Below are 11312 nucleotides of genomic sequence, written 5' to 3' on the forward strand. Positions count from 1 at the left end.
CAGTTTCCTGCTGCGGTGAGAATAGCGGCGTCGTAACAGACTGGGAAGACTGAAGAGTACTACCACCACCACCACCACCTCAGAAATAACTCCACTGTACAATGAAACTGTTAGCAGCATCTTCCTCTCTGGAAATCCGCTACGTCACGGTTATACTGCTGGTAAGCCTCCGTGTCGCAGCTTTGCAATTCACTCTTAACTAGAAGCCGCTTTAAGCTAAGGTTAGTTAGCTGCTAGCTAACCGATGAGTCTCTGTTGGCATGATACGTGGCTATTAAGTAGTGAGGGTAACAAAACTCTCTCTGTTTCAAAGCTGCGTCTATCTACCAGGCTGAACTGCGTTACACCCTCTGTTCCTCTTTATATTTAATCGACTTATTCAGCTGCGGTGTCAACTTAGCCGGTAGTGTGAAATACCACGACCTGTGGTGTTCTAACCAGCCATAGTCCATCTCATATAAGTCAGTGCTTCTTTTCTAACACAGTGTACACTCTCAGGTGGAAAACACACGAGTTGAAGTTTGACTAAGTTTGTTGAGAAGTCGAGCGGTCAGCTAGTATTGAATGCTGCCACTTACTGACAGCTGGGAGGTGGATGCTAATGCTAAAGCACGGTTAGTTTGGACATGTAATGTAATGTTTGGTCTGATTTATTCACTTAGACTTAATATGTGCTGCTATAAAGATGCACGAAGTTATTGATAGGATATATTAGTGTTTCTGATTGACGCTCGCCGGTTGGTGAATTCCTCTGTTGTGGCTCATTCTTATTGGCTGAAAAGCCGGAACTGGAGAGAGTGCAGTCAGGGCCTATAAAGGAAACTGAAAAGTTACATCTGAGCTGCACAGAAGTATCTTTACAAATGTTAAAGTGGTCTAACTGTGGTATTTCTCAACAGTTAACAGCTTTGTCACTCTGTGTGGTGAACAGGAAGTCCACAGGGTTTTGATCCTCATTGTTGTGTTGGTTCAACTGTCAGAGAAACAGGAAACATGTTTTTGAATATTTATAAGCAGCTCTTTTGATAACCAAATGATTTTAGTCAGTGGGTATTATGTGTTTTTTTTAAATTGAAGATGTTTGTGTTGTGGATTGAACATGCAAGGACCAGTGACAAGTGTCATTTTAAAAGTCAGCTTGGGCTTTGGGATGGTGCAGTGTTTTTCCCAGTAGCTTGAACATTAATTTACAACTAACTTTTTGGGTAAATAGTCAACAGGTTAGTCAGTTAAAATATTTGTTTAAAATAAATGACAAGTCAACTTACAGTAAAGGCTAATATTCAAGCTGCACACTAAATATTCTCAAATCCCAGCTTCTGAAATGTGAGGGTTTTGCTGCCTTTCTTTATCATGCAGTATTGAACTAATTGTAAGTGAAACCAAAACAGGCGGCGACAGGCCTTGTAACCAAACTGGGTGGATGCATTTAAATGCTACATTGTACTTTCTCTTCGTGGTTGTGAGGCATTATTGCAAAATCTAAATCTAGATTTGTAGACCTTTCACATTGAAAACCCCCAAATTTAACCATTTAACAGCTTGAATGTTATGGCTTATTCACTGAAGACTTAAGATGAGTTCACATGCATAGGATTTTCTAAGTTTGGTTAAACTTAATTAATGTAACAGTGCAGCATTCACTTCTTACTGTACAACCTGCCGGAAATAATTAGGAGAAGAGTTTCTAGAGGGCTGTGCATTGGGGGGCGTGGTGCTGCCCTCAGCAGTTAAGGCTTCCCAGTCACAGTTCGAAGACCCTCTTCTTTGAAGGTCTTTGGACTGTGTTGAAGGACTGTGCTCAAAAGAGAACTGTGATTAAGAATTATTACATACATTTGTCGATTATTACGTTTAAAGCCATAGTCTTGCTGAAATAATTTGATTGTGAAGTGATCGTCTTCTTCTGTCTTGATGACTGCATTGATAAACATTGGCTTTCGCATTTGTTTAGGCTACAATTGCCTTGGGTGTTTTTGCGTGGCGGCAGTTGTCACCTATCACCCCTCAGTCAATGTAATTTTAGGCCTTAAATTTCCTCTGTGTGTATTTTTTATACAACTGGATCTGTATGGAAGGTATATGGAGCTAGATTTCCAACAAATCCCCATCATAATTACAAACAGTGACGAAGAAACAAGTTTTTAATTTAATTTCCCTCGCAAAAGTTATTTCTCATCAGTGATATATGACAATAAATATCATCAACATGCTCTTAATGTATGTGGGGTCTTTTTCCCACTTCAAACCAAGCATGAGATCAAGCAGATTTAGGACCATGCTCTGTTTAAGACCAAAATAAAAAATAAAGTAATTGTAAATAGACCTTGGAAAAGCCGTTTTGAACCATGCCTAAGGTATGTATTGAAATTTGTCTGGAATCCCATTTTTATGGTTGTAGCCCATGTGTAAGATGTCACAGATAAGATGACAAAGAAACCGCCTGACTGAAAGAGAGCATATTCAAAGGATTGGAATTTTTTTCTATTAAGAAATAAAATTAGATTTTGGCTGATAACTTAATTCTGAGCTTTGGCAGAATTTGTAACATGCTAATAATATATGCTGACTGTTTGCTGACAGACCTGTTTGTCCAGTTTGTCCAGTTTGTCCAGTTTGTCCATAGTCAACTACATTCTGTCTTTTTCCTTTCTGCCATGCTGCTGTGCTAACTGCATATTTGCTTTTCATGGTTTTATGCTCATCCATTTTCTGTCTTCAGGTGATAGGCCTTTCAAGTGCTGGTGTAGCAGAAATCATCAGTCTGGACTCGGGCAACATTGATGATATCTTAAGTAAGATGTACAACTTAACTACTCAAACGTGTATTATAGAAAAATGCTTGCTGAAAGTTACTTGAGAAGACACCATCATCATGTAATGCTATAGACAACAGCTGTTTGGCTTAGCTTGATACGTCTATGTTTTTCTTTGTAAAAAAAGTAAATAAGCAGACATTCCCATTGTCATTATAATTCTTTGGCAAATGTCCTTAAGAGATGCATATTTTCCATCTTTACCTCTTTGATATGAGGCTATTATGAAGTCCGTCCAGTCAACAGACTGGAGTGAAATTTGGGCCATTATGTAATTGTATGTTAGTGTGTACAGAGACATTTTACCAATCATTTCCTTATAATTTCTAAACATTTCAGGATCTTTACCATCACATATCTCATCACATCTAGGTTATTATGATATTCAAATTAACTGTAAAGTAGCTTACTTGTATTATGTTTGATGCACTGTTATTAATGTCGAATGTTTGTGCATAGATGGTCCTTTATTTAATTGTAGTCGCAAAATAAACATTGATTTTATTCATTTTATTTGTTTCTTGTAGATAATGCTGGGGTAGCATTAGTGAATTTTTACGCCGACTGGTAAGTGTGTTGTTTCTCTCCCACAATCACTGGATCGCTTTATAAAATGATGTCCTTGTTTAAATTTAAATTTAGCTTGTATTGCTAACATTTCCTGTCATTGCTACATGGCTCCATAAATATGATTAGATTGGTGTCGTTTGTGGTGGAGATTTTGATGATATATTTTTCTGAAAGCCTTTTTGAGCTCACATCACTCCAACTTCAACCCTGCAGGTGTAGGTTCAGTCAAATGCTCCATCCAATTTTTGAGGAATCATCGAACTCCGTGCGAGAGGAGTTCCCGGACACAAAGCAGGTGGTGTTTGGTCGCGTCGACTGTGACCAACATTGTGAGTATTTTGTTTTCTTTCTAACATTGTCAAGAAAAGTACCAGCTGCGTAAAGATGAAGTCATAACATTCATTGATTATTTTTAACTCAAAAAAGTGAAAAACAAAAGATAGCATTTGTTTTATAGGGATGTGGAACATAGTCAAATAATTATTAGTTATGTTGGGGCGGACATTACAGTTTACATAAATGATGTGTTGTGGTTGTTTTTAATGCCTAAACTGCTAGGGCACCCTAGTTGTATATATGTAAGTAATACAAAAATGCACATTCACACTCTACACACTCTATACACTCTATATTTGATATACATATGTACACATAGATGCCCAACACACCAAAGCACAGACACACAAACCACCAGCCTCAGCCTTTTGAGATAAAGCAAATTAAAGAGAATTATTGATGACCTGCAAACTGTTTGAAGACTAATGACAAAACTGCTGCATCCTGTGAAGACTGGAGGCTTAGAGACACCCCGCAGAGAGATTGACACCTGCCACACAGACACACACACAAGCGCACATGCTCGCATTCACTGTGTGCAGAGAGAATATTTACTCTAAGCAGGGGGGGCAGCTTTCATGTGGGAGATCAGAGCTGCAAGCTTTCTGAAGGCAGTGTCTTTTTTTCAGAATGTGGTTTAACCGCCAACTCTATCATTGCTCCGCTCCTTATCCACCCATCCCCATGTGTTTTTACTCTGCTTCCTCCTCTTCATCAATTGATTTGTCTTTCTTTATATACTTTCTTTGCCTCTGTGTACAGCGGACATTGCTCAGCGGTACCGCATCACCAAGTACCCAACATTGAAATTGTTCCGCAATGGGATGATGATGAAGAGGGAATACAGGGGTCAGAGGTCAGTGGTAGCCATTGCTGACTTCATCCGGCAGCAGCAGGTCGACCCCGTGAAAGAGCTGAACTCACTGGATGAGATTAAAACTCTGGATGTAAGTGGCAAATACACACATACAGGCTATAAAACGATTTTCTCATCATAACAACATATCATCTATTCATAACTTTTTTGTTTTCTTAAACAGAAGTCAAAAAGAAATATCATAGGTTACTTTGAAACAAAGGACTCTGATGGTTACCACTCATATGAAAAAGTTGCCAATATTCTGCGAGATGACTGCACATTCTCGGCTGCCTTTGGGTGAGTCATAGGTTCTATGTAAACTAATGTTTTAATATTCTTCTGTTTGAAATATTTGTCAATCCTAAACTACTCTCAACTGCTTTTCCACTAGTGCTGTATCTGAGGCTGAGCGCTTCAGTGGAGACAATGTGATCTACAAACCACAGGGCGAAAACGCTCCTGACATGATCTACCTCGGCTCACTCTCCAACTTTGACCTGACTTATGCTTGGACCCAGGACAAGTGTGTGCCTCTGGTCAGGGAGATCACTTTTGAAAATGGAGAGGTTTGTCTGCGTTTTGAATTAAAGGCATTGACAGTGTGACATGATAATAGTCATATAGATGTAGTCATAATAGATCTTTAAATATGAATATGTAGATACACTGCCTGGAGTCTGTGGGCAGTCAATCTGCTGAGCGTCATGAGCTTGGACTTCATCTGTTTTTGACTCTCTATGTGTTTATTCTTCTTCCAGGAGCTTACTGAGGAGGGAATCCCTTTCTTAATTTTGTTCCATTTGAAAGACGACACAGAGAGCTTAGAGATATTCCAACATGAAGTGGCTCGCCAGCTCATCAGTGAGAAAGGTGAGTACATTGTCTTTACCTGTCAGGCAATCGGCTATCTGTATTGTCTAATATTTGCCAAAGTCATTGGTTCAGATAGTTGAAAAAATTCAAATTCAAATATGAACTAAATGCTTCACCAAACACAGGCAGATTGCTCGAAAGAGAGATGACCACCATCACGTCATGTGAGCGAGGTGGTAAATGTTTTCCATGCAGTTGGAGCATTATCATTTCTGAAGTGGCTTGTGATAAATTCATTAGCATTAATGTCTCATTAACAACTTAGTTGTTTATGAGAGGTAAAAGTCTTAGATTTGGCTGGAATTCAATGTCGGTATAGTGGAGATAAAAAAGTGGTCATCCTTAATGTTTCCTCTGTTCTCCTCAGGGTCCATAAACTTCCTTCATGCAGATTGTGATAAGTTCCGCCATCCTCTGCTCCATATTCAGAAAACTCCAGCTGACTGCCCTGTCATAGCTATTGACTCATTCAGACACATGTATGTCTTTCCAGACTTTAAAGACCTCAAGTAAGTTCCTCCTCTCACAGTTTGTCTATGAAATGATGTTGTTCTGCATATGGATACATTGTCTATGTGATTGCTGAAATTAAAATTATGTATTGAGTGCATGGTCATAGCACACAAGAGTGGCACCTGGTGTGGTCTTCTGCTGCTGTAGCCCATGTGCTTCAAGGACTGATGAGTTGTGCATTCAGAGACGGAATAGTGTAGAAAGTTCTGTTGTTTATTTGACTTGTTGAGGTTTTTTTTGCCTTTCTTTCAATTCTCCCTTGACCGCTGTTATCAGGTAGGTATTTTCTGCTTACTGGATACTCTCTCGTTTCTGTAATTACCAGATATGGGTGTGTGTGTTCCAGTAGATCAACAGTTTCTGAAACACTCAGACCAGTCCGTCTGGCACGAACAACCATATCTTAAAAGTCACTTAAATCACCTTTCTTCCTCCTTCTGATGTTCAGTTTTAGCTTCAGCAGGTCATCTTTATCAGGCCATTTGCCTAAATGCACTGAGTTTCTGTCATATAGTTTCTTGATATAATAGCTGTTGAGTGTGGTTTAATTTGTTGTGTGTATGTCTCAAACATTTGAAGTTTTGGGTTGGTGGTAATGAAAACTTAAATGCAAAGAAAGGCCATAATATAAATGAAAATGTACTACAGCTGCACCTGTAATTAAGACATAAATCTTCTACTTGTCAAACACTGAAGGTGTGATATGTTCAGCATTTTTGGACACTTTTGAATAGTTATTGCCTGACCCTCATGAGCTAAATGATATCATTTACCCTCATGTGAAATTGTTCATAACAGGCTCTATTGAAAAAAAGTTAATTTCATTACACACACATTGGGACAGAATCACACACCACAGTCCAGTACGATCTGAACACCAGAGAAATGTCACACCTCTTAAAATCTGTCCTTTATGAACGGGCCAGGACACCAGAGCTAATGTGACATGATTTGGCACGTGCAATAAGTGCTAAACTAATCCAGTCTAATCTAATTCAATCTCATTTATTCTGCCCCACCCCACCTCTCTGCCTGCCCCTGGTCCCCAATCAGAGTCTGATCAGATAGACAGAAGCCCTGAGGACTGACCAGCCTCCACAACCTAATTTCATCACATCACCACCACTGCGTGTGGCGCACAGCTTGTAATTATATTAGCACAGTGTATGTTATATACACGCATTTGTGTGTCTGCATGTTGTTCCGACACGCATGGTTAGCTGTGTCCGAGAACCAGCTCTGTCTGTGAAATGACAGCAGCTCATGACCTGTCGTTAATGAGCACACGTCACAGAGCAACATTGATGTGGATTAATGTGGCTTCATGATGCGTCCGCAGGGACTCGCGTCATGAGCTCCTTTGTCTCGTGTCAACAGTAAAAGACGGACCTGCTCTGTATTTCCAGCAGGTCTGTCTTTATTGTTGGACTTGCTGTAGAGGAATGCTTTTGTCAGATGTGATGTGCTTTATGTCGGAACCACTCTAACAAACACATTCACTTTTAAGGAAAAGCAAGGAGTTAAAAAGATAAAAGTTTAAATATGTTGCCTAAGAATAGATTATTTAAAAAAAAAAAACTAAAAAAAAATAAAAAATTTTGGTGTGATGACATATATGTTTCAATACATTAGTACTAAAATTCTCCAAACCACATCCAAATGCATCCTCCTCATGCTCATTAAAACACCTGATGTAACGGAACAGTTAATGTCCTGCTGCATCTCTCTGATCATCACATTTTTCTGGTCCACCTCCTGTACTACCTTGCTTTAAGCCATGTTTCCATCATGGTACAGTTCACTTTGGTATGGTACGGTTTAGAACAGTAAAGCCCTGGGTCAGGCTTGCATTTAGCCTGTTTGGTAGTGTGCTGTGCCTGATGGCCGTGTCAGTGAGACGCATAGCATGATGTTGTAGCAGTGCAACGGCATTGAATGCAACACAAGGGACAACAATGGAGGACATCCAGCAGCTTGCTCTTTCCTGCTTACAAGACCTCAAGCTTTGTATGAGAATAGATGCATACAAAGTCATAAGGGCTAACTGTTGAAGAAACAGTGGTTGCAGGGGAGTAACTCTGGTAAACCATGGGAAGGGTAGTGAAGAACGGGGCCAGTTATTTTGTTACTTAAAAAATATGTTCAGAGCCGCATCGTTCCAATAGGTGGTAACATGGCTTTAGTAAGATGGTTTCATATTCAGCTTTTTGAGGCTCATTTCCACTTTTGTGGGTTTGATCTCTGGCTCTTGACAGGCATATCTCAGATTTTATTCCAGTAGCTGTGATTCCTCCTCAGAGTTTTTTTTATCTCCTTGTATTGCATGAGCACAGAATAGTAGATGTGTGGGTACCAGTTGGACTTCCTTTCATAACCAAGCAAGTGTCCATGGTTACTGTCTTCTTTGTCGATTCCCGGGGGGGGGGGAACGCGTTGGTAACATGCACGGTTGATAGAAGTTTAGGATTAACATGTGTCTAAACGGACTTAAACTGGAGGTGTGCTTGTGTTCATCAGAGTAGGGTCCACATGGACCACTGCGGAACATCTGTGGACACAAAGTATGAACGTGGACCTACTGTATGCAGGAGGATCCACCATGTCAAACCACTGCCTGTCCCTCTGTCATCTTCATGTGCTGATTCCAGGCATGAAACTCAGTTGACTAGACATGTGTCCTTTAGTCTTGGGTGATCAATTAATAGTTGCTTCGTCAGGTTTGAAAGTTTTTTGATAATTAATACATTTCTTTTCCGGCTTGTTAAATGTGAATATTATCTGGTTTCTTTGCTTCATGTAAATAAGAAATCATTAAAACTGATTCACTTTGGTCGTGGACATAACAAGACATTTGAGAACATCATCATTTAAGGGTTGGGAAACAGTAATGATCAACATTTTATTGACCACACAACTAATCGAGAAACTAATCAACAGAGTATTATGTAAGTAATTATTATTTGCAGCCCTGCAGATTTGTACATAATTGTGAAACAGTAGCACTCCTGCTTAAATGAGTGATTTACAGAATAACCAGCTAGTACATACAAACGTAAAACCCTAACATAAATTTGTATTTATTTATTTTTTAACAGTATCCCTGGCAGGTTGAGACAGTTTGTGCTGGACCTTCACTCTGGAAAGCTTCACCGGGAGTTTCACCATGGTCCTGACCCCACTGACAGCACACCTGGACAGGTTAAACTGCAGCTCACACACACACAGTCAAGGCACTGGAAGTTGGGTTTGTTTCATCATGTGAAATGTAATCATTTGCTTCTTTGATATATCAGGAGGAGACGGGGGTAGAAGTTGCCAGCAGTCCTCCCGATAGCTCCTTTCTAAAGCTAGCACCCAGCGAGACTCGATACACCATCCTCACAAGGGACCGTGATGAGCTGTGAGCTGTACAGTCTTTCAGTGATCCTGTGACTCAATGCCATGCCCTGGGGTCTGGGAGGGGTTTTTGTGTTGGGACAGGCCAGTGGGACAGATCAGCAACACCCAACACCCTTACTGAAAAATGAGGGAGAGATGGAGAAGAGGACGATGTTGATGAAGAAGGAGAAATAGAGGAGATGAGGAGCACGGTCCATGACACAACCATGTGGGAATAACCTATATTTTCATACGTCTTTCACGTACAGTCTTTATTTTGGATTAAAAGGAATGAAAGAAGGGTAGGTTAAGTAGAAAAGTGTGGGCAGGGGGTTTGGGACATTTCAGCATCAATAGAAGTGTTTTTACTTTCTTTTTTTTTTTTTTTTTTTGAGCTTGTAAATATGTTTGTGCTACATGGGAATCTCATTGTTGGTCTAAATTAAATGCAGAGTATTCTTAATTTTAATTTTATTTTTATTTTTCACCACCCTGCTTTCTGACAGGACCCCCCCCCCCCCACCCCCCCAAAAAAAACCTTTACTCCAGTTGTATGGTTCGTATCTGTGGGTCATCCAGTTCACTCTGATAGGAGACTATTATTTAGTCTCACCGACCTCATGGCTGCATCTCAATATGACCAACTCGTAGTATGATAATTTGTATAGCACAAGTTAAAAAAAAATGCCTGTTTGAAGTACCTGTATCTCCATATCTTCGCCACACACATACACACAGCGTTCTGAAGGAATAGAAACATATGCTGAATAACTTGGTAGGCTTAACATAATTTCAGTAATGACTTAACAGGAGATAAAGAGACAGAGCTACACCAGCCTATTGAGATGCACCCTTTCTCTCCTCTGGTACTAAATGGTAATAGATTATGATGTCTCTTAAAGTGCCTGTAGAAAATGTTCATCCCCTTGAATCTTTTTATATTTTACCTTCTTACAGCACTGAGAGGATGTAACAAGGTTGTTGTTGTTGTTGTTGTTTTTTATCCTTGACAAATTAGTAAAAATACACCATCCCCACCATGAAGCCTGCTGGTGGCAGCATGATGTTGTGTGAAGGTTTCTTTGCAGCAGCTTCTGGAGGCTTGTGATAGTGGAAAAAACCAAAGGGAAGCGGCAAAGAGAAGTGACATGAACCTCATACATAAAGTCAAATTAACACTGAAAAGGAGCAACAACAAAACCAACAATGTTGACCGTACCTAAAAGTAAATTTGTAAAATAGCTTTTCAGAGTGTTGTAGATCCTTCCGTCACAAATCTGGACAAAATTATATTTGACATGAAAATAATCTTTTCTGCTTGTCAATGTCATTCCCCAAGTCAGTTTACATCCACTGCTATGAAATGATAAAATGTAAAAAGGTCAAAGGGAAATGGCTACTTTTCATAGGCACAATATTTGCATAACATGAATTGTGTTCCTGGGAATCAAAAACGATGAAAAACATGTTTTGAAATGGTGTACTTTAACACGATGGTGAATTTATGAAATGGCTGTTTTTTTTTTTGCTGTTACCTGTTGTCAAATGTGTCATCATGCCGGGGAACAAAAGAGTTTAAAAAAAAAAAAGAGTAGACAACAGGGGAAAACCCACGTAATGAACAGTCTGTCACTTTATACAAGTCCTCTTAAAACTAGCTTTGTCTCTTTTACTGTCTTTGAGGTTTTTGGTACAAGTCTACGTCTCTGAGATCCACTGAATGGAATCCTAAAGTGGAGGCCACATTAAAGAGTAAGGGGAACCATTGCAAAGTTGGTAATGTCAGCATCCTGCTCTTCCATTAAGGCCAACAGATGCCTGCTTAGTGACATATCAGCCCACATACAGGAGAGCATCATCAGGTAGTGTGATGCCATTTCTGAACCAGTCATCTCAGAAGGGGAAGCCGATTAAAAAATGAAAAAGTAAATTAAAAATCATTTTACAAGATGTTGTCTGATGCTTCT

At 39.6% G+C, this 11312-nt stretch overlaps 1 protein-coding gene across 1 annotated transcript; it reads left to right on the plus strand.

The window, feature by feature from the left end:
• The first annotated feature begins 3 nt into the window (after positions 1–3).
• erp44 (endoplasmic reticulum protein 44) lies at positions 4–11295 on the plus strand. The gene is made up of 11 exons (XM_058647527.1): positions 4–161; positions 2723–2795; positions 3344–3383; positions 3600–3715; positions 4485–4669; positions 4763–4878; positions 4973–5147; positions 5340–5451; positions 5822–5963; positions 9063–9165; positions 9261–11295. Exons 1-11 carry the CDS (start codon positions 102–104, stop codon positions 9369–9371), a joined length of 1233 nt encoding a protein of 410 aa, XP_058503510.1. The 5' UTR covers positions 4–101; the 3' UTR covers positions 9372–11295.
• The last annotated feature ends 17 nt before the right edge of the window (positions 11296–11312 follow it).

This window comes from Solea solea, chromosome 13, assembly GCF_958295425.1.
Source record: "Solea solea chromosome 13, fSolSol10.1, whole genome shotgun sequence".
Lineage (NCBI taxonomy): Eukaryota > Metazoa > Chordata > Actinopteri > Pleuronectiformes > Soleidae > Solea > Solea solea.

Excerpts from the sequence above, each read along its gene's own strand:
- erp44 (XM_058647527.1), top strand. The coding sequence starts at position 102 with ATGAAACTGTTAGCAGCATCTTCCTCTCTGGAAATCCGCTACGTCACG. Across the intron at positions 5,148-5,339 it reads TCACTTTTGAAAATGGAGAG|GAGCTTACTGAGGAGGGAAT; the intron begins GTTTGTCTGCGT and ends TTCTTCTTCCAG. Across the intron at positions 5,964-9,062 it reads CCAGACTTTAAAGACCTCAA|TATCCCTGGCAGGTTGAGAC; the intron begins GTAAGTTCCTCC and ends ATTTTTTAACAG.